Here is a 24,422-nt window from a genome sequence, read left to right as displayed (position 1 = left end):
TCTCACATTTGTTCGCTTCTCAGAGCAAAACAGATGCTAGAGTTTCACAACTCAAGAACAGCTCCCCCCCACCCCAGTACCTCATCTGTGCATTCAAAGAGAGGACGGTGGGTTTTTGTGGGTGGGTTTTTATTCTGTTTTGCTTTTTGGAAGGGCAATAGAATTTGACCTTTGAGACTCATTTTTGTATTTAGAAGTTTGGAGTAGGAGGAGAGACAGCCTCAGGCTTCGCTCCTTGATGTGGCGCCAAATGTGTCATCACAAAGTCAGATTTCCAAATGCTGTGGCTGGGAACTTACAGCACGATCTTTTCTTCAATTCAACTTTTCATAACGCTGCTGAATGAAAGCTACTGACGCAGCCGTCCACATTACTCTCCAGCAGTGGTGTCGTAGCGTCACACTGTACTCAGGCCCATGGTCTGGTGATGGGCTGTGTATTTCAAAACTCTTCTTTGAATGTTCAAGCTTACATTCGAATCCCAAAAAAACAAGTCACCTGTTCCTTTACTCATCAAGAGAAGGAAAAATATGTGGGCAGCATCACTCCCTGTAATGGGCAACTTAGGCCAGACGTACACCAAGCAGGATATTGCACTATGAAAGCAGTATGAAAGCGGTATGTAAGAGGCAGGAGCAACAGCAAGCAGGATATAGCACTATGAAAGCGGTATATGGCATGTGTCAATGGGCCCCAACACTTGTCAGTGCACTTCAATACTGCCATAAAGCAGTAGTGTGGCTCCTGCCTCTTATATACTGCTTTCATTGTGCTATATCCTGCTTGGTGTAGATCTAGCCTCAGGAGAAGAGTGCTGACAGAAATGGAGCCCAAAAGAGGGCCATAGAGAAACAAGAGAGAGGTATCAGTATGCTTAGAGGAACCCTGGGATTCGCAGAAGTACAAAAGAAGTTTAAAAAGGAACTGAAGAGGAACTCCGGTCCCGCAAAAACAGCCAATGTTGAGTAGTAGGAAAAGAAAAATGGAAAGAGAGTGTATGTGTGTGGGGGCTCATCTGCATCAAGCAGGATATTCCACTATGAAGGTGGTATGATAGCAGCATATAAAAGGAAGGAGCCACACTACTGCTTGATAGTGATATTGAAGTGCACTGAAAGATATACACTACTGCTTTATAGTGGTACTGAAGTGCACTGACAACTGTTAGGGCCCATGACACATCTACACCAAGCAGGATATAACACTATGAAAGTGTTATATGGTATGTGTCAATGGGCCCCAACAGTTTTCAGTGCAATTCAATACTGGTATAAAGCAGTAGTGTGGCTCCTGCCTGTTATATACCACTTTCATAGTGGAGTATACTGCTTGGTGTAGATGAGCCCTGTGTGTGTAATAGAGTATCCTAGAGGAGGGCATGGCTGGCTCATTTGCATCCTAAGCTAGAGCACTCCTCTTGGAAGGGCGGTTACTGCAACATTTTGTTGCAGGCCCCACTTGTCCTATTCAGTTATTCAATTATCCAGTAAGAAGAGAACCTGCTCCCAACTCCCATTGTTCTGGCCAATAAGTACAAAGGCAGTGGGATGACGGATGGGCTTGGCCCTTATTTTTGATGCACTAGAGACTCCCACCCAAATGGCTATCTTTTCATTGTCAGGCTAAGGTTTGTTTGTTTGTTCTCCAAGGCCTTTCAAAGTATTTTTAAAACATTTTAGAAATCTTTGCATTTTCATTTTATTATTTTAATGCTGTTTTAAGTTGTATACCTGATAGTCATTTTGTGTTGCATGCTTATGAGTTTTATAGCGTTGATTGTTCTTACTGGGATTTTACTTGTGATATGTTTTGTACAACTTTTAGACGAAGGTATTTAGGAAGCATTTAGGGCACAATCCTATGGGCTGCATGGTCAGTGTTCATAAGTCTCTGAACTCTGGCTGCCAGTCCAGCTCCAGGCCCGATTCAAAGTGCTGGTATTGACATTTAAAGCCCTAAACGGCTTGGGGTCAGGTTATTTGAAGGAACGCCTCCTCCCATATGTGCCTGCCTGGACCTTAAGATCATCCACAGGGGTCCTTCTCCGTGAGCCCCTGCCAAAGGAAGTTAGGCAGGTGGCTACGAGGAGGAGGGCTTTCTCTGCTGTGGCACCCCGGCTGTGGAACGAGCTTCCCAGAGAGGTTCGCCTGGTGCCTACACTGTACTCTTTTCGTTGCCAGCTGAAGACCTTTTTATTTTCTCAGTATTTTAACACCTAATTTAACTTAAATTTAAACTCTGCTGTTTTAATTTCATATTTTAACCTATATCAATTTTTGCTGTGTGGTTTTATCCTGGTCGTGCTTTTTATATTGTATATTGTATTTGTGTTTTTAAATTGTTGGTTGTTTTATTATGCTCTTCATGGTTTTAATTTTTGTGAACCGCCCAGAGAGCTTTGGCTATTGGGCGGTATAGAAATGAAATAAATAAATAAATAAATAAACTCTGAGCATTACAAGCATCCAAAGTGGGACAGAAGGAGTCGGAGAGGTGATCTTCGCCTCTCCGTCCTCCTGGCTTGAAATTTTCACTAGATGGGCTTTTTTTCGCCCATCTAGCTTGGGTGCTTTGGAGAGGGAGAGAAGGAGGCTGGAGAGGCCTCTGGATGGTTCGATTCCTCCCCACCCACTGAAATGCCCTCTTCTCCCCTTCTCTGAGGTCAAGTTCTCTACTGTGCAGTTCTTCCCATGCTGGCCGCAAGGGGTCGGGGGTGGTGGTGGTCAGAGCACTATCTCCAAGGTTGGAGCGCTGTCTCTGACCTCAGATCGGGGAATCCAAAATAACTTATGGCACCTCAGACACTGTCTAGGGTCCATAGGATTGCTCCTTCCATAAACGTAATAATAATACTTTTCTTTTTCCTCTTTTGCAGGAGTATTAGTGCTCTCCCCTGAAGTCCCAAACATCACACCACTTCGACTCCAGGTCTGACTGTATTGCCAGGGCCTTACCTTTTCGGAACAACTCTTGGAGGCTTTCGGCGCTTTGATTCAATACAGCCCATAATTCCTCTTCGTGCAGTGGTCCTCCCCGAACCTCCAGGGCTTCAGCTAGTGATACATGCATGTTATCTGAGGAAGCAAGACAAGACAAGACTTGTTCAAGAATGCGGCTGTACTCCACTCAGCGCTCGCTTTCTGTGCAGCATCTGCATAGCATTCGGGGAGGAATTTCGCTCCGAAGGCAAGGACAGCTGTGGCAACTCAAACTTGCCTTCAAAACTCACTGTTTGAATTCCTGAACACAATGGCACAGGGCGTGTGAAGAGGAGCCACTGTCACTCACAGGAATGGCTGAAAGGTCTCATTGGCATAAGGCCGTTTCACACGTTCAGGTCTATTTCCACATTAAATTATTATTATTATTATTATTATTATTATTATTATTATTATTATTATTTATTTATATAGCACCATCAATGTACATGGTGCTGTAAATGTGCTATATAAACTGCTAAAAACGTCTTCCTTTCTTTTTCCCTCACTGCTTTGCCCTGGCTAGGTTCTGCAACACAGGTCTATTTTTTGTGCTTATAGGAGTCTGCTCTGTCTTCATATCAGGGCTGGTAGCCTATAAGGAAGTTGCCAGGAGGGAAACTTAGGGGTTTGTCCTGTAGATAGTCTGGACATTGGTCCATCTTAGCTCAGCTTAGTACTGTCTAGACTGACTGGCAGTGGCTTAGGAGTTTGAGACCACGATCTTCCTAGCCCAACATGGAGACGCCAGAGACTGAATCTGGGGCTTTCTGCATGCACAGCCTGGGAACTACCTCTGAGCTACAACCCCTCCCTTAAGGCAGTCTATGAGCAATTCACTCTGCACCTGAACTACAAGTTGCTCAGACTGGGCATCAGGGCATAATCCACAGCTTTATAGGGCCTGGTGAGATCCCATTGGGTGCTGGTGTCATCTGATCCCTGCCAAGCCGCAAGTTGCAGTAACACCTTTCAGATATTTGCAATGGTGGTGCTCCAGCACAGCTGAAATTAGACTTGCAATTCCCTCCGGACCATTCTATAAACGATCCTCAATCATAATTGATCTCTCTAGTTTGTATCAATTGTGTTGCCCCAAACGGTGATTTATTGGCAAGAGATTTTACGGCCCAAATCTTCTTAAATATATGTTCAATCGCTAAAAAGAATGTAACTTGAAAGATAAATTCAAGAGCACATTTACTTTATATCCAAGGCTGTGTATGCGGAGGACAAAAAAAAAAAAAAAGCCTCAAGGTAATCCAAATTCTGCAGCCTGTATAAATTAGGCACATTCAATTCAACGCAATTATATGAGTTCTCCCCCTTCTGTAGGTCACAGCAATAGGCAGGGACCTATGCAGGACACTGAGGACATGTCTACACCAGCCCTATATCCCGGGATCGTTCCTGTGCATGCAAATGACACACAGGGGATCCTGGGAGCAGGCAGGGACGATCCTTCCATTTTCCTGGGATAACCCTTAGGTGTAGAAGGCGCCTGAAGCTCTACACCCTAAGAAGTTATTCAGGAACTCATTTAGCGTTTGAGATATCACTAGACATTGCCTCCACAGTTTCAAGGCTGTTCTTTGCAACCATAAGGACTAGCAATCCAAAGGCGACAGAATACAGGATGACTCTAGGGGCATGTCTACACCTAGGGTCTACACCATGTCTACACCTGATCACGAGATCCTCCTCCTGGATTCACACATGGCGCGCAACGTCCAGGGAGGAAGCAGGATGTCGCAGCCACCATTTTTTTTAAGCAGTGGGGCCGGACGCGCAAGAGTGAGGCCCCACTCCATCTAAAATGTTAAGTTTAAACCCCTCCTGAAACCACCCCCAATCTCCCTCCCTGCCATCCCAGGGGTGGCGAAATTGCTGCCACCCCCTCCCCTGATGGGCACGGAGCTGCACCGTGCCCCTTTTCTGGTGCCGTGCTTACTTGCAAGTAAGCAGGCACCAGGCAGGATGGGCGCCCACACCTCCTGCAGTCTCGAGACGATCCCGGGACCATGGGAAAAAACAGGATAACTGGGGGCATGTCTACACCATGCCTTATCCCGGGGATCGTCCCAGGATCATCCCTGTGCATCCACATGATGCACAGGGGATCCCGGGGGCAGGGTGGGAAGATCCCTCCATTCCCCCGGGATAACTGGGAAGGCTTTTAGCCTGATTTTCCTGCAGTCTTGGGATTGTCCTCAGACCGCGGGAGGAGTGGGCGGCCGTCCCAGTTTTGTCTCAGCTCCTCGTGAGTAAACGTGAGGAGCCACAAACCAGGCACAGGGCACAGAACTCTTCATGCACTCCGTGCCCATCGGGGGTGTGGAGGGGAGAGGGGTCAGGGCTTTTTTTTAAAACTTACTTTTTAACTCCTTTTCTTTAAATATATATATATATTGTGTGCGCGATGTCCTCCTTCCTCCCTGGACGTTGCGTGCCACATGTGAACGCAGGGGGGGATCTCGCGATCAGCATATTGCAAGATTCTCCCCTATCTGCCGGGAGGTGTAGACATGCCCTGGGGAACCAGTTATCCTGGGAAAATTAAGGGGTTGTCCCTGGTTGCCCCCGGGATCCCCTGTGCATTATGTGGATGCACAGTGATGAACCAGGGACAACCCGGAGGTGAGAAAACCAGGAATGGAAAACCAGGAAGGAGCGGTAATGGAGTATCCTAGAAATGGGCATGGCTGGCTGGCAGCCTAAACAGGAGAACTCCACATTGAAACATTTACTTGTAGGCCCCACTTGTTAATTTAAAAAGCCAAAATAAACACATTTAAAACTGCATTTCTATCTTTTATGTAATACCAACATCAAGAGAGGGGGGCTCAAAGGTACCTTTGGAAGCACATGAAAAATCCGCCGGAGCTCTAGGGTTTTGTCCTCCCTATGGTGGCATTTGGAGATTGAATGTTTCAAGCCATGTGACAAAATAGAAGTGAATGCTCCTGTTTAATAGCTTGAGTTCACTTAAATGCCTGGAGCCACTTCATACTTGCTTGTAATCCCATCAGCTTGCGTTGCCAAGAATTGCATACCATGGATGTATTCCGGGAGAAAGAAGTGTGCAGCTACACGGATACGCTGAGAGACAGGGAAACCTCCAGTTTGAAACCATGCAGCTGCTCCTTAAAAGCCCATTATTTCAGCCATAAAAGTGCTCTGACCATGTTGGTTTGCTTCAACAACAAACACGAGAAAAATAAACCCATGTTCATTTGATGACCCGTGTGTTTGGATTCTGTTCCAAATTATCTCTAGGCACTGCTGGAAAATAATTGTAGCTGTAAAAAGAAAAAATGGGTGGGCCATACTCAGGGGGTCCAAGATGTCTGTGGACTGCCTGCTGAATCTTATTACAGTCTTGAGAACTTCACTTTCCAATTTTTTAAAAAGAAGGAAATTCGCAGTAGTCATTTTGGCGAGTCTGAAATTGTCATGCCAAAATTAGCTACAGTGTATGGAGGGTGAGGGGCGAGGAAGAGGGAAGAAAATTCATTTATTTCTCTTTCTCGTTTTCATTACATTTATCAAAGGGATACCGACGAAAACGAATGCAAAATAAAACAATGGATCGACATAAATCAACAGAGATCACATCCGGATGGACGGACGGACGGACACACACACACACACAATGTAATTGAAAGAAATGAAGGTTTTCAGGTAAGGTAAACAATACAGGGAGAACCATAGAAAATTGCATTTAGCCAAATGTGTCTTTAACCCCATGAGACAGAGGCCTGATCTACACCAAGTAGGATATTGCACTATGGAAGTGGTATATAAAAGACAGGAGCCACACCAAGTAAGATATAGTGGTATGAAAGCGGTATATGGTATGTGTCAATGGGCCCCAACAGTTGTCTGTGCACTTCAATACCGCTGTAAAGCAGTAGTGTGGCTCCTGCCTTTTATATACCGCTTTCATACCGCTTTCATAGTGCTATATCCTGCTTGGTGTAGATTAGGCCTCAGTGAGGGTCATGATTAACATTAGGTATTATAAAGGAATACCAAACAGGATGGACGGTATGAGGGTTGACCTCCGGATGAGCCTGAAGAGGTCATTTCTCAAAGACAAGCAGGTACCATATACAAATGTATCAGTCTTGTGGCTGCTATGGTTCAGCGGCCTACAAGTTTGAGGGAGGCCCTGGGTGAAGTGCTTTCTGCGGGGTGGGGGGTGGCTCTCCCTCTCCCCACCTTTTTTAGCCTTGTGACAGTGGCAGTAGCTCCTCCTCCTCCTCTACCTGCCACTGCTGGGCTGCTGGCAAATGAAAGTGCAACCAATGTGGCCGGCCAGCTGAGGCTGCAGTCCTGTGCCATTTTAAATTGAAGTCTTTCCTAACTTTGAGTAGCAGTGAGCCGAACCAATCACACACTGCTTTGAGGGATGCAGAATTAATGAGGGAACCGAAGTTCTGAAGAGGCAGTCTTCTCACTGTCTTCCATGTCCTCATTGGCTGCACATACACACCCAAAGGCAGCATCTGATTGGTTCAGCCCACTGCTACTCAAAAACAGGAAAATGATTTAAAATGGTGTGGGCTGCAGCCTCAGCCAGCACAGCACTTTACTTTCCCAACATGTTGGTGAACTCACCAATGCCACCTGCCGGGGAAGGGGGTGGCATTTAAGCCCCCCCCCTCAGACCAGCACCTATGGTCTGCCCCTGTGCACATCCCCATATTTGTAGCAATCAAGTATTCTAGAAATAAGTTCTTCATGGAGAAGCCCATTATGAGCTTCCCCCACAAATTGAATGAAAGCTTATACTCTTGTATTAATGGTTTGAAATTCATTTCACTCTCCAAATAGAAAGATTGCCATATTTTTTCAAGGGCTAACAGGTTCCCCCCAGTCCACATGATTAATTTCACGATAAGAATGCTTCCAAACCAACTGTTATACATCCACCAGATATAGCAAGGCGCAAGCCAATTTCATGGAAATTAACTGCAAGTACATTTTCATCTTACTAGAATATGAAAATGAAGATGGGACTCCGGCTCGTGTTATGCAACTGATCTGTGCCTGTGTGCTGAACAAGTTGCCCAGCTCTCATGTGATGCAATATAATGCAAAGAGTTTCTAGTTGGATACAGGGTTGACACATAATATCAACCCTGTATTATGAAAAGCCTTCATACACTTTATGAACCATCTCAAATGCTGGTATTGACATTCAAAGCCCTAGACGGTTTGGGGCCAGGTTATTTGAAGGAACGCCTCCTCCTCCCGTATGTACCTGCCCGGACCTTAAGATCATCTACAGGGGCCTTTCTCCACAAGCCCCTGCCAAAGGAAGTGAGGCAGGTGGCTACTAGGAGGAGGGCTTTCTCCGCTGTGGCACCGCGGCTGTGGAAAGAGCTCCCCAGAGAGGTCCGCCTGGCGCCTACACTGTACTCCTTTTGTCGCCAGCTGAAGACCTTTTTATTCTCTCAGTATTTTAATACGTAATTTTAACTTAAATTTAAATTTTACTGTTCTAACTCTGTATTTTAATCTTACATCAATTTTTGCTGCATGGTTTTATCCTGGTTGTGCTTTTTATACTGTATTTTGTATTTGTGTTTTTAAACTGTTGGTTGTTTTATTATGGTTTAAATTTTTGTGAACCGCCCAGAGAGCTTCAGCTATTGGGCGGTATAAAAATGTAATAAATAAATAAATAAATAAATAAGCGGAGGCTGGATAGTCATCTATCTGGGAGGCTGTAGCACCAGATTTCTTGCATCAACATGGGCTTGGATAACATGACCTTTGCGGTAACTTCCAACTCTACAATGCTAAACCTGCTATACACTGCACAATAATGCAAAGGTAGGCCAGGCTGTGCCCGCAGTCTCAAAACTTCCATAGGATGCATCAGGCTGGTGGAGATGTAACATTCCTGAACTCCAAAGCAGGGTTCCATCATCAGGAATATGCTTCAGGCTGGCATGCTTTCCCTCCCTCTCATGCATGAATTCCCTGTCCCCTTCCATGGCATTTTACCCATAGTTCAATGTTGCTTCAGCTGCAACCAGGCAAACAAAAATGGCCTAATGGCATGGCTTCAAGGCAAGTTTGATTAGCCTGAGGACACAATCCTATGGATGTTTAGACAGAAAGAAGTCCTACATTTCCCAGCATTCCTCAGCCAGCCATGGAAGGGAGGGGAGAATTTGGTTGGGGCAGGAGATGAGGGAGTGGGAGGAAAGAGCACTGTGGCATATGCCAGATCTGGAGCTTGGGAGCATTATGTCTGGTATACCTGGGAGGAATAGGAAGAAACGAAGAAAGAAATGGGGAGAAATGGAAAGGAGAGCCAGTCAGGGAAAGCCAAAATGAAGAAGGGCAACAAGGATGATCAAGGGTCTGGGAACAAAGCCCTATGAGGAGAGACTAAAAGAACTGTGCATGTTTAGCCTGGAGAAGAGAAGATTAAGGGGAAACATGATAGTACCCTTCAAATACTTGAAAGGTTGTCACACAGAGGAGGGCCAGGATCTCTTCTCGATCCTCCCAGAGTGCAGGACATAGAATAACGGGCTCAAGTTACAGGAAGTCAGATTCCAGCTGGACATCAGGAAAAACTTCCTGACTGTTAGAGCAGTACGACAATGGGACCAATTACCCAGGGAGGTTGTCAGCTCTCCCACACTAGAGGCATTCAAGAGGCAGCTGGAGAACCATCTGTCAGGGATGCTTTAAGGTGGATTCCTGCATTCATCAGGGGGTTGGATTCTTACCTGTCCATAGCAGTCCCCAAACTGGACACAACACCCCCAATTAGTGCCATACCAGCCTGGAGTCCAGCAGTATATTACCTTCCACTCACCACATTACCTTTTCTTAAACAGATGCCTTGGTCATTAATGCCAAACTGATTTCACAATGGATAATGACAAGCTTTACCCCACAAAAACACACCTATCCCTTTTCATTTCTCAGATTCACCTGGGAACCTGATGAGCTTGTTCTTTTAATGTGTCGCGTGAAACCAAATGACATATTCCAATCCAAACCTCATCTTTGTGGGGTGGGGGGAGAGATAAAGGTTTCAGAACACTCACTTTAGATGCCTAGTATTAGTAATGCTTCATTTAGCCAAAACATCACACTTTATTCTATTGAACGCACTGGATAATTACAACTACAAAGTAAGGTTAATCCTTGTAAATGTGAATGACCCTTGTAAATAATTATAGGGTTCTTGATTCGCATTGTTAAAACTATGGGATGGATTCAACGCCCACTTCAGCAGAGTCTGCTCCAAAAAAAGGCCTTCTAGGTGTGTTTTCCCCACCTCCCAACTTTCGTTTTTAATTGGCATATAATACAAGTGACTGCAACTCGGACTAATCCAATAAACGAAAGTGACTAGCAGCATTTCAAAGAGCTTGTTAGCACTCGTAACCCTATTTAAATAGGCAGATGAGCTCATTGGATCTCGGTATTTGCTACTATTAATAACCAAAGTGTTATTTTTTCAAGATCGCAACTAGTTAAATCAAATATTGTATCAATTGTTAACTTATGGGGAAAAGCTGCATGTAATCCTTAACTTGGTTATTATCAAAACTGCTCCATGTGGGAAGACATTGGCCCAGTTTACACATCACAATATTGTGAATGAGTTACCATGCTAGTGCACACCACTGGATCAGTCCCACTGCAAGTGGGAGTGGCAAAACAAACCACAGATCTTCTGTCTGTAGTTTGTATAGAGTGACGTGTGAACCAGAAACTCTGGCTTGTCTCTCCCCTGACAAGCCAGAATCATAATCCATCGCTTTTTAAAAAAAGCTTTAAAAATTAAAATACTTTTAAAATTTGTGGATTATTGTTACATGTGAATCAGGCCATTAAAAGTGTCCCCAAATAACTGCCCAACTTTGAATCTTGGTTTCAAATCATGGTTAAACAGGATAATGGTTAGCCTTAATCACCATTAAAATTTCTGCTAGAATAATGTATTTACTGTAGTTAAGAAGGTGGGAAAAATTCACATTTCAGAAAGGAGGGGATAGTGGGAGGGTGTGTCACATGATCCTGCCATCTGCTTCTACATTTGGCTTTACTTAAAGAGAGCATAAACCATCACTCTCTGCTCCTCCATAAGAGCAGTGTATCCCTATTGAAAGAAAGGGAGTGTTCCAAATGTCCTTGACATGCACACACATGATCACTTTTATCTTCCTCCCACAAAAAATTCAGGAATAAGGAACAAACTAAACTAGATAACAGAAGATCCATGATTATTTTTCCCACTTTTTTTTTTTAAGTTAGAAACAGTTCTGGGGGGAAATCAGATCAGAGTTGCACCACAGGAGGGAAAGGATTTAACCTCTTCCCATATGCCATTTTCTCAAAGCTTTTGGCCAGTGAAATATACAAGCACCATAGAGGTTGTAAATCAGAGTGAGAGGAAAGTCAATGAACATTTGAAAATATCTCACCAGGTGACTCACTCCTGTTCTACTGGGAAAGGTGGCACACTAGTTAATACAGGTTTGTTCTCCATCCATCCTTAACTTGATATTTGGAGATAGAAAAATATATCCGTAGCTTCACTGATAATACAGAGGCTAACAGGAACTTGTGTGGCTTTCAACATCTTGTTTCGTTAGGGCTTTTTTTCATTATGTTCCTTCAGGTGAGATAATCTAGCAGGCAGCTAACTATAGCCATGCCAGCTCTCTGTTCCCAAAGTAATACAAGAAATAATTTCTTTCTGAAAGTTAAATAGGAACAGCTGTAAATAGAAGCTGCAGAAATAATTACTTAACTTCCTTTCTGACCTATGACATTTGTAATTCAAAGCCTTAATGCTGATTAACAGAAAAGAACTTGTGTCAGAAAGATTGAGTAAAAAATCCACAAGTGCACAGTGTTCTATAGTAATTAAATCATACTTTTCTTTGAATGACTCAAAGGTTGAGTTACTCAATGCGGGTTTTGAGTTCCGATCCTGATAGTATAATACTGTATAATACAGTATAATACTGTGGTGTATTGTGCAAGGCAAATAGCGGACAGAATGATGCCCACAGTGCAACATCCCTTTCGCAATCTTCTGATCAGGGGACTACACATCGCAGACAGTGTTGGTAAAAACAAAAAGTGCAAAAATGGGGGAACTTCCAAATTAGACCCACAAATGGAAGGGAAATATCTCAAGATTTTATGTATAAAAATGCCCAACAAGTTTCAGCATATTTTCATTTTAAAGCCTTTTTCAATGGGTTATTAAAACATCTGCAGAAATTCCTGTAATAACGTCTCGTACTGAAATTCACTAGTGCCAGGCTGGGAGTCGTTGAAATGCCACGAAAATCTTTCTTGCTGCTTTTAAGTCCCTTTAAAACATGGAGTGGAGCGAGGGCCACTATTTCACTGAATTCTAGAATACTCTTGGGAAAGAGGTCATACTGTCAATCACACTGGGCAATCCGAAATCCTCGTAGAAAGCGACTCCCTCTCACTTTGTGCCAGGCACTGGAGGGAGTGGATTTGGTGCGATACTTCTGACCACCCTCAAAACTCATCATGACGTGAGATAAGGACCTCTTCACTGCCATAAAACCCCTAGAACTTGGAGTGTGTGTGTGGGGGGGGGGAGGGAGACAAGATAATTCATTCACCTTGTGTTTTGCTTTGGATAGGGTGACCATATGAAAAGGAGGACAGGGCTCCTGTGTCTTTAACAGTTGCACAGAAAAGGGAATTTCAGCAGGTGTCATTTGTATGTATGGAGAACCTGGTGAGATTCCCTCTTCATCACAACAGTTAAAGTGCAGGAGCTATACTAGAGTGACCAGATTTAAAAGAGGGCAGGACACCTGCAGCTTTAATTGTTGTGATGAAGAGGTAATTTCACCAGGTTCTCCATCTATACAAATGACACCTGCTGAAATTCCCTTTTCAATACAACTGTTAAAGATACAGGAGCCCTGTCCTCCTTTTCATATGGTCAGCCTAGCTTTGGAGGCACTCAGAAACAGATGTTTTCAGCTTCACTGGGAACAGTCTCCAAATTCCCCTCTTACCCGTATGTGATGTTTCAATATCTATGCCAAAAAGACGTGACTGACTGCTGTGCTCTTGGATTGACTGAGCACATTCACAAGGTCTCCTGAATTCAAGATGGCAGCACCCAACGTTAAAAATGCAGCCTTGGCATTATTATTTTCAATTCTCCTAGGCAAAAAACGTAATGGCTATATACATGCAACTTTCCCCCCCCAAGATTTCAGACAGTGTCGTGCCAGTTATGGCAGAGGCCTTGAGAAGTCTGTTCATTGTTGGAATCCAGCTAGTAACAATGAGAATTTGGAAAGGGACACAGTACAAGGAGTAGAAAGATCAAAAACATATTACCCTTATGGACAGCAAAACTTTATTACATTTACGATCCAGTATTCAACTCCGTTCCTGCTACGAAGCTGTTAGAAGTCAAGCATTTGAGAAAAAAGAGAACACATGTCTATTTAAAAGAAATGTATTTCAGACTTCAAATAAATGTGGGCTATGATCAACACGCATTCCCTGCACTGAGTACCATTTTGGGTGGAAAGTCAAGATATAAATTTAATAGTCTGGCTCATGTGTTCTTCCCCTCTTGTTTTCATCACAGGCATCCCTCCTATTTGACCTCAATTGTCCACTTTTTGTCACACAGTAACTGCTAAACTAGAAACTGCAGGACCATCCATTACAGAAGGAGTGATTTTGTTATAAGAATTTCTGCACAGGTTTTAGAATCCCCTGAAGAAGGCCTTAAAATAAAATCAATAAAAGGCTTTAACGTGTTGGGCTTTCCATGATAAAATCTTTGTTCTAGCATCATGAGATACTTTTTGGGTCTACTTCGGACACTTACCTGCTTTTTAACTCCTTTATCCCAGGGATCACTTATGATGAATCCTCAGACTGGACAGTAGCCCTGCATGCCTTCAGGGATGAACAGGTAGACAGACTTGACCGGGTTTTACTAGCCCATGTAATAAATGGGAACCACAGTCAACTCACAAGCTACTGATTCTTAGAAACTACTCTTTGTACATACACCCTCTGCAACCTTGATAACTCATCCTGTCAAAGCAAACTACAGAAGCCATGGGCTAGAAGCCACCTGCCCTTCAAATTGTCCCTACCTTGTTAGAAAGGCTTTTCTTTCTTTGGTTGAGTAAAAGCCGAGATTTCCTGAAGGACAGGTGGAATTTTAATCTGCCGGGATTGTGCATCTATTTCAGGTCCTGCCAGGGAAGGGTTGCCACTGTCAATAGAAGGGATCCCTAGAAATCTGATTAAGGTTTTGGAACAAAGGCAGCTTTACAGCAGGAAACTGTGTGCATTTTAAACTGACTTGGGTTGCTAACACCAGATGGAATAAGGTTGTGGGATCAGCTCTCCCTTTATCCAAGGAAACCAAGTTTCCAACCAGCCATTTCCCCCACTGCATGTATAAGGCTCTTGTACAGACAGCTTGTTTTTGCAAGTTACAACTAGTTTAAAAGCCTAACCATACAGGTATGTCTGTAATATTCATCGTCATGAATGACTGCATTCTAAAGAAATTGTGATATCAGTGAATAGCCAGGGGGGTTCACCCAAAGAGACGTCTCACCTAGAAGTCTAATCGTCTTTGATGCATATCACATTGACAACAAGGGAAAAATTCCAGGGAAGGTAGCCATGTTAGTCTGTTACAGCAAACACACACACACACATACCCAAGAGTCTTGCGAAAGCATTTGCAGATTTAGACAGAAAGCACCACATATGCGTAGAAAACAAGAATGAGCACATGCACACACGTGTAAAGGGAGGTACAGTAAGGGCACGATCCTATGGGTGTTTAAACTGATAAAAGCCCTGCAACTCCCAGCGTTCCCCAGAGCTGTATGACTTGTTTCTGTCTAAATATGCATAGGATTGCACCCTAAATTATTATTATTATTATTATTTATATAGCACCATCAATGTACATGGTGCTGTACAGACCCTGCCGCATAGGCTTACATTCTAATAAATCATAATAAAACAATAAGGAGGGGAAGAGAATGCAAACAGGCACAGGGTAGAGTAAACAGGCACTGGGTAGGGTAAAACTAACAGTATAAAGTCAGAACAAAATCAAGTTTTAAAAGCTTTAGGAAAAAGAAAAGTTTTTAGCTGAGCTTTAAAAGCTGCGGTTGAACTCGTAGTTCTCAAATGTTCTGGAAGAGCGTTCCAGGCATAAGGGGCAGCAGAAGAAAATGGACGAAGCCGGGCAAGGGAAGTAGAGACCCTTGGGCAGACAAGAAACATGGCATCAGAGGAGCGAAAAGCACGAGCGGGGCAATAGTGTGAGATGAGAGAGGAGAGATAGGAAGGAGCTAGACAGTGAAAAGCTTTGTAGGTCAACAGGAGAAGTTTATATTGGATTCTGAAGTGAATTGGAAGCCAATGAAGAGATTTCAGAAGTGGAGTTACATGGTCAGCGCGGCAAGCCAAGAAGATGATCTTAGCAGCAGAGTGGTGAACAGAAACCAACGAACTGATGTGAGAAGAAGGAAGGCCAGTGAGAAGAAGGTTGCAGTAGTCCAACCGAGAAATAACCAATGCATGAACAAGAGTCTTGGCAGAAGAGACAGACAAAAATGATCAAATCCTGGCAATATTATACAGGAAAAAACAACAGGATTTAGCTACTGCCTCAATATGATATATTTATATAGCACCATCAATGTACATGGTGCTGTGCAATTAGAAAGAAGCCTGCCTATCTCCCTTATAAGTATTATAACAAGATTATGTATGGGAAGCCCTTTGAAGAGAGAAGGTCAAGCCATGGCGGTCAGACCAAGGCTTTCTGGCATGTAGAGCCCCTAAAGTTCTTCTTTAGCAACCTTGCCCTTTGCTCCCGCTCCTGACACCTGCTCATCCACCTGGAGACATGTGTTCAGAATGAAAAGCATGATCTTAGCCACTGGGCTAGGACTTATACCAACTTGCCCAGTCTCTGTGGCCATCTGGTGGTTCCACATGGACCTATAGTCCGATTGGAGTCCACCTGGAGAAGAGCCTTCAGTGTGGTGTCCCCTTTCCTGTGGAATTCGCTGCCTTTGGAGATCAGGCAGGCGCCTCCTGAAAACGCTGTTCTTCCAGGAAGCTTTCCCTGAATGACCAGCCATGGTTTTATCCGAACCTTGTTTTTTTTAAAATGTAATTGTTAATGTTGCTTTTATTCTGTTTATTCTTTTATTCTATTTGTTCACCGCTCCAAAATCTTCAAATAGGGAGTGGTATATAAATATTGTAAACAAACAAATAAATAAATAATTGCTATAACGCACACACTCTTAATGGGTTATCAAGGCGGAGCAAAGGCAAAATGAGTAGAGGGGTAGGTGCCCTCCGGATGTCTTGGATTACAACTTCCACAATCCCTGACCACTGGCCATGTTGGCTGGGGTTTATGGGGGTTACAGTCCAAGGCCTCTGAAGGGCACCAGGTTGTCTAGGATATTGGAGTAGATGGTAGCAAAACAAGGCAGAGGGGGGAAGGGACAGATTCTTCTCTCCTAACACAGTAGCTGGAGACCAGCAAACCTTCTTGCTGTAGACATTTTAAGGCCACTTTAGCACCGCCAAGAAGATTGCTTTAGAATGAAAGTAACACATCTAGAAGAGGTGTGCCTTCGATCCTGCAGGCCAGAAAAGACTTACGCTGACCTTCCTGGCTTGACCTTTGGGTTGCTTCCACTTCTGTGATTCGATAATAAAACCGCCCCATTATAGAATTAATTACAGTGCACTCTCATGTGCTACAAAAGGAAAAGAGCAATGAAACATGAGCTTGGATACGCTCTCCCTCCCATTCGTTTTGGAGCTTTTGCACACTTTGATTTCAGTGAAGGGCAATGAAAGGCTGTGGGAGGGTGGGGGGAGACCTGATATAGCTCCCTACCTGGTACAGGCTCTTTTCTGCCAGGTCTGCTATATTTCCTGAAGGCTCAGACCAACATAGCTCAGAGGGAGAGCACACGTTTTGCATGCAGAAGGTCTCACATTCAAACCTTTGGCATCCTCAGCGAAATGGTCAGGTAGCAGGTGATGGGAAAGAAACTTCGCCTGACACCCTGCGGAGCTCCTGCCAGTTTGGGATGTCAGAGAAATTCTCACTTGGAATCCAATTAGTTCAGAATTGGACCTGAGGATTCCACCATGGACCATCTTTTTCTGAGTCACGTGGATTCCGCAGACGTGTGGACTGATTTCTCAGTGTTGGGGAGCATTAGCGCTAATGCGCAGCAGCATATTAGCGCAACTGCACAAATTCGCAATTGCACAAATTGTACATTTGCACAAGTGCGAATTTGCGCAGTCATGCTAATACAATGTAGGTACTGTATTAGTAACTAATGTGGATTAGCATGCTTGCACAAGTGCACATTAGCACAAATGTGAATTAGTGCAACTAGAACGAAAGTCTGGTAAAAAAAAAATCCAATTCAATGAACGGATGACGGAACCAAATCCACAAAACACAGATGGAACAGATTTAACAAAATCTGTACATCCTTGACTGAGAGTCAAATTAGATCCCCTCCACCCTGATGCCCTCTAGTTGTTTTGTACTTCAAGTCCCATCATTCTCAGCCAGCATGGCCAATGGTTTGGAATGCCAGGAGCTGTAGTCAAAAACAACTGAATGGCACCATGCTGGGGAAGGCTGAATTAGACCATAGTGGGCTAGAAGGACCATTGGTTTCCCGTTGCCTTTCTTTCTCTTCTTTTTTCTTCATCTCTTAATGGGGAAAATCCAGGTTTGCTTGTTTTTGTAAGCATCAGACTATAAGCATTGCCTCCTCGTGGAGAGACAACTGCCTTTTTGAGAGGCTTATGTTGTCTAGTGCAAATCTTGCAATTAGCAGGGTTTAGCTCCAGATTAGTTGAGATAACAACTCAGAGATTTTGCATGACTATGGTGGGAGGGAATTGGGGTATGTGTGTAGCTGTGCATTTTAAAAGAATCAATTAAAAAGAATTAAATCAATTTTTTTTTTAAAAAAAAGCTTCTTTAAAAAATTAAAATCTGATGTAATTTGTAAATTTCAGTTTTATTATGACTTGCAAAAACAAACAAATCCTGATTTAATATGGTCTGAATTTTTAATACAAACATGTAACTCTTATTACTATATGTATCTCTTAAAACGGAATATATAATTTTCTATCAAACACATTACATTCAAGCTTGTCTTTACTATGAAAAAGAGGGATCACTTCTAAGATCAAGCATTATGACTTTAATACATTAGGGCATGTGTTTTATTTATCATGGTGGCAAAACATGAACATTTCCAACTATCCATTTCTGGGTACCATGCTTTAAAAAGGGTGTAGCACCAGGGTCATATTTCATATCAGACAACGTATTACTGGCTTCACTCTCGGCTTACATTAATGGTTTAGGAAACAGTCAAACTGTATGGAAGGAGGAAATACTGGTCCCCATCACAACATTTATATCACATCTTTCCCCCTCTTGCAAGGAACCCAAGGTGACTTTCATAGTCCTCCTCCTCTCCATTTCATCCTTACAACAACCTTGCGAGGTAGGTTAGGCTAAAAGTCAGTGACTGGCCCAAAGTGAGCTTCATGGCTGGGTGGGAAATAGAACCTGGATCTCCTGAGTCCCAGTCTTCTAACCACTGCACCACACTGGGTGGAATAAATAATCCAAGTTTCCTTGATGTTCAATGGAAAGTCTGCACTAGACATCTTCTAATTAAGTTAAAAGCCTGGGGAATAAGTAATAATCTATTGACATATGAAAAAGCTGGCTTTGAAGCAGCTAGATCTACAATTGATCACCAATTGCTTTTACGCCATCTTATACAAAAGTACACTGCAAATCATATGTAGTCATTGTGAAACACCAGACTCAAAAGTTTAAAGAAATTACATCCATAACAAAAAAAGAACCATCATCCAACAAATTTGACGTCATAAATTAGTCACTGTTGAAAATACAGGTAAAGGGTAATAAATCTAGACATAGGTTGTGCTTAAAATTATACCAACATAGTAAGGTATTTATCATTGATAGAACATTAGAACTCTCCACTTTTTCTTTTTATGATACATAGCAAACCAGCATTAATTTGTATGTAGCATCCAATTAGTATGCACTCTTGTTCAGGAAATGTGTGATTTACAAAATGGGAAACATGACAGAAATGAATGATTAAAATCATTCTTCTTGGCAATTGAAATCGCTGTTTTAAATTGCTTGGATTTAAATCAATGATCGTGCTCTAATACACTAGTCGACACTATATATGAGAACCAAAATTACCCTAGAGAAAGCAGTCAAGGATAAGGATGGATATTACAGATCCAAACCAGATTATCAATTCAGGTGTGAGGAACTGGAAAATTAGGGTTGTTTTAATCACTTGGGCCCATTTACTTTCCTCTTCCTCTAGGCCCATCAGGAACTATCTCCCCAAAAGGGAAAAGCAAGATGTGCTTGGATTACTTCTCTCTCCCCTCATTTCTTCCACTGCTTACTTGCTAGGTGAGGCAGGTCAACAGGCAGCAGCAAAAAGGAGCAGCAGCAACAACAGAGCCAATTATTATTATTATTATTATTATTATTATTATTATTATTATTTATTTATATAGCACCATCAATGTACATGGTGCTGTACAGAGTAAAACAGTAAATAGCAAGACCCTGCCGCATAGGCTTACAATCTAATAAAATCATAGTAAAACAATAAGGAGGGGAAGAGAATGCAAACAGGTACAGGGAAGGGCAAGCAGGCACAGGGTAGGGAAAAACTAACAGTAGAAAGTAACAGTAGAAGTCTGCACAACATCAAGTTTTAAAAGCTTTAGGAAAAAGAAAAGTTTTTAGTTGAGCTTTAAAAGCTGTGGTTGAACTTGTAGTTCTCAAATGTTCTGGAAGAGCGTTCCAGGCGTAAGGGGCAGCAGACGAAAATGGACGAAGCCGAGCAAGGGAAGTAGAGGCCCTTGGGCAGGCGAGAAACATGGCATCAGAGGAGCGAAGAGCACGAGCGGGGCAATAGTGTGAGATGAGAGAGGAGAGATAGGAAGGAGCTAGACCGTGAAAAGCTTTGAAGGTTAACAGGAGAAGTTTATATTGGATTCTGAAGTGAATTGGAAGCCAATGAAGAGATTTCAGAAGCGGAGTAACATGGTCGGAGCGGCGAGCTAAGAAGATGATCTTTGCGGCAGAGTGGTGAACAGAAACCAACGGACTGATGTGAGAAGAAGGAAGGCCAGAGAGAAGAAGGTTGCAGTAGTCCAACCGTGAAATAACCAGTGCATGAACAAGCGTCTTGGCAGAAGAGACAGACAAAAATGATCGAATCCTGGCAATATTATACAGGAAAAATCGACAAGATTTAGCTACTGCCTCAATATGAGGAATAAAGGAGAGCGAGGAGTCGAAGATAAAGCCAAGGCTACGAGCTTCCTTGACCGGAGTAAGCGTAACATCATTGACAGTAAGAGAGAATGAGAGATGAGGAGAAGGTTTAGGAGGAAAAACAAGCAATTCAGTCTTTGCCATGTTAAGCTTCAAGCGACGATGAAGCAGCCAAGCTGAGATATCTGAAAGACATGCCGAGATACGATCGTGAACATCAGGAGAAAGTTCCGGAGATGACAGATATAGTTGTGTATCATCGGCGTACAGATGATATTGGAGGCCATGAGATTGAATAAGCTTGCCCAAGGGCAACATGTATAAGGAAAACAACAACGGGCCAAGCACCGAGCCTTGCGGAACCCCTACTGAAAGGGGAAAGGAGGAAGACGAGCTGCCATTAGCCAACACGCTGAAAGAGCGACCCGCTAGATAGGAGGCAAACCAGTTATAGACAGAGCCACAAAATCCAAGGTCATGAAGGGAATCTAAGAGAAGATCATGATCAACCGTGTCAAAGGCTGCAGTTAGATCAAGGAGAATAAGAACGGAATAATGGCCTTTAGACTTGGCAGTAAGATCATTGGTGATCTTAGTAAGGGCTGTTTCGGTGGAATGCAGAGGACGGAATCCAGATTGAAATGGATCCAAAGCAGAGTTACTAGAAAGAAAGTCAAGACAGCGAGAGTAGACCGCACGCTCCAGGATCTTTGAAACAAACGGCAACAAAGAGACAGGTCGGTAGTTAGACAGAGATAGCCTATCAAGAGTAGGTTTCTTGAGAATGGGAGAGACTGTAGCATGTTTAAAAGCAGAAGGAAATGAACCAGAGGACAGAGAAAGATTAATAATATGTAGCAAGGAAGGGAGGATAGCAGGAATAAGATTAATAAAGACGCGAGATTAATAAGATTAATAAAGACGCCAAGGGACTCCAAGCACGGCCAGTGAGACCCCATACTAGGGTGACGATGTTAGCTGATGCCCAACAGTGCTGACTGTTGTCACCTGCCCAGATTCCATTTTATCCCAACAACCCAGCAGTTGAAAATCAATCCACTATGCCACACCCTGCTTTCACAAACTGGCTGCATTTGCACAGAAAGTAAACCAATAGCTTTGCTTTATGAAGAAGAGCTGAAGTGACCCTATGATGCCACTGTGAGGAGACTGGAAGCTTCTGCTTCTATTTCAGATTGACCACAGTTTAGGGTTACATCTGAAACCGAAACTGTGGTTAATCGTAACTAGCATACGCCAATATGGTGCTCTCCAGATGTTTTGAACTACTCCCCTGCACCCCTCCAGAACGGCCGATGGTCAGGGATGAATTCTCATCTAAAAGTTATGGATGGCACCACATTGGTGAAGACTGATTTCAGTTATAATCGGTTGAAATCAGTGAGCTTCATAAGCCATGGCTTGAACAGATCATTGTTAAGATTAACCAGTTTGTCTGGGTTCAGTCATCACCGAAAGTGATTATTAATCTAAAATGAAAGCATAAGCCTTCAAACAAATCACGGAGGTGGAGTGTACAAGTCCAAGGCTTACTGCAGTTCATCTTTATAATGCTAGAACATGGTTTAAAATTCTTGGCAAGCAAAGGCACTGCCTCTAGGCACCTAGGCATGAGAGTCATCTGCAAGGGACACCTCATGCACAAGCACATACAAATATAAAAAAAGCAACACAATCAGAATTATTCTAGAATCATAGAATAGTAGAGCTGGAAGGGGCCTATAAGGCCATCGAGTCCAACCCCTTGCTCAATGCAGGAATCCACATTAAAGCATCCCTGACAGATGGCTGTCCAGATGCATCTTGAATGCCTCTAGTATGGAAGAGCCCATGACCTCCCTAGGTCATGGGTTCCATTGTCGTACTGCTCTAACAGTCAGGACATTTTTCCTGTTGTCCCACCAGAATTATTATTATTATTTATTTATATAGCGCCATCAATGTACATGGTGCTGTACAGAGTAAAACAATAAAATAGCAAGACCCTGCCGCATAGGCTTACATTCTAATAAAATCATAATAAAACAATAAGGAGGGGAAGAGAATGCACCAAACAGGCACGGGGTAGAGTAAAACTAACAGTATAAAAGTCAGAGCAAAATCAAGTTTTAAAAGCTTTAGGAAAAAGAAAAGTTTTTAGCTGAGCTTTAAAAGCTGCGATTGAACTTGTAGTTCTCAAATGTTCTGGAAGAGCGTTCCAGGCGTAAGGGGCAGCAGAAGAAAATGGACGAAGCCGAGCAAAGGAAGTAGAGGCCCTTGGGCAGGTGAGAATCTGGCTTCCTGTAACTTGAGCCCATTATTCTGTGTCCTGCACTCTGGGATGATCAAGAGAGATCCTGGCCCTCCTTCATTAAGGAAAATTAAGCCATGTTTGAGGTCACTGAGAGTATATATTAACTACCTATTCATAAAAAGGCCAGTTTGAACAAATACATTTTAAAAGCTTTCTTAATAGCCTTCACCAAACGTATCAGTAAGTTGCAAAGCAGCAGAAAACTTCATCACCACTGAAAAAGCCAATACACCTGCAGTAATTCTTAAATTCAGAGTGCCTTGGAGTAAGGAAACCTCATGCGCTCCAGATATTTGGGCATACAGCTCTTATAAGTCCCACCTAGCATAGCCAGTGGTCATGGATTATTTATTTTTTTATTACATTTATATCCTGCCTTTTTCCCTCTCACAAGGAATCCAAGGCAGCTTACATGGTCTCCCTCACCTCCATTTAAATCTTCACAGCAATCCTGTGAGGTAAGTTGGGCTGAGAGTCAGTGATTGGCCCAAAGTCACCCGGAGACCTTCATGGCCTGAGTGAGGACTAGAACCTGGATCTCCCGAGTCCCAGTCCAATGCTCTAACCACCATATTGGCTTCTGAGGTAGTTGTAGCCCAAAACATCTGGAAGGCAACAAGACTACCCCTTCACTTATTTTGTGTATAGAGGACTGAATCACATTTCTGAGAAAAGAGATACTTCCTTTCCAATTACTTACATGCACTCATGATATTTTTATACTTCAAACGATCAGAGTAACAGAATGCTCCTCAGACACTGGCAAGAACGAACATGTGTTGCCAAAAAGCAAGGGGGAAAATAAGAGCTCCCCTTATGACAGAAGGCCAAGTGTGCTACAGCCAGAAACTAGAGTTCATGGAACTTTCACAATGCGCAAATGATAAACCCATTCATATTATTAGAATTACAGGACAAAGAGGCACATTATACCCTTGGCTGCACAGCAGGGACACAAAATAGCACAAACTCTTTTCCAAATGAACCTCCAAATCTCAAGAGGGAGGCGGGGAGGAAACCCCTAACATCCCTAATATCCTCCGTCATAAGGGTCTCGGTTGGGAAATGGGCATGTTAGGTGGATGAAAAAGAACTACAGCCGGACCAATACGAAACAATTGTGGTCAGGGGTAGAAGAAGCTGCAGTGAAGTTCTTAGTTCTTGCTATTGAGGACGCAACAGAAAAAAGTTTCAAAAGGAGCAGAAAATAAACCAGAAAACAACAGGATGAACATTCTTCACACCTGAAAATCTTCACCATTATTAAATTTTCGAGCCAAGAATATAATAGGTGCTGTACAGAACACAACCAGGTGATCTCTTTGGAGGTTGGCACATTTTATTTACATACATAATGTACAGCAAGAGCCTATGTGTGTTTACTTAGAAGTAAGCATCCACTGGGGTGTGCTCCTAGCGAAGTGTGCATAAGATTGCATCTGTTCCTTTCTCTTTCAAATATCCCTTGATAAATAGACTATCCCAAGTGAAGCTACAGGAAGTATCCCAGAGTTCTCTTCGTTGTCTTTCCATAATTCCTTGTAAGCTAAGAACAAAATAATGGTTTCCCTCCATTCAGTGGAGGCTGGTGGCTCCGATGTCAAGGGGTGGTGAATCCACTCCAGGTTTCAGTCCGAACTCTAAAGGAGCTATCCAAGGTTCACACTGGTTCTGGCTGAAA

The 24,422-nt window shown here is 43.1% G+C and overlaps 1 protein-coding gene across 1 annotated transcript in view; it reads right to left on the bottom strand.

Moving 5' to 3' along the window:
* The window catches only part of PTPN13 (protein tyrosine phosphatase non-receptor type 13), a 172,869-nt gene that overhangs the window by 128,972 nt on the left and 19,475 nt on the right, over window positions 1-24,422 (bottom strand). Inside the window, exon 2 of the mRNA XM_063136332.1 lies at window positions 2,955-3,074. Within this exon, the coding sequence (XP_062992402.1) occupies window positions 2,955-3,069 (115 nt within the window). The 5' untranslated portion in view covers window positions 3,070-3,074. The remainder of the gene's footprint in view (window positions 1-2,954; window positions 3,075-24,422) is intronic.

Source organism: Elgaria multicarinata, chromosome 10 (assembly GCF_023053635.1).
Source record: "Elgaria multicarinata webbii isolate HBS135686 ecotype San Diego chromosome 10, rElgMul1.1.pri, whole genome shotgun sequence".
Lineage (NCBI taxonomy): Eukaryota > Metazoa > Chordata > Lepidosauria > Squamata > Anguidae > Elgaria > Elgaria multicarinata.
This window is presented reverse-complemented; position numbering and strand designations above follow the sequence as displayed.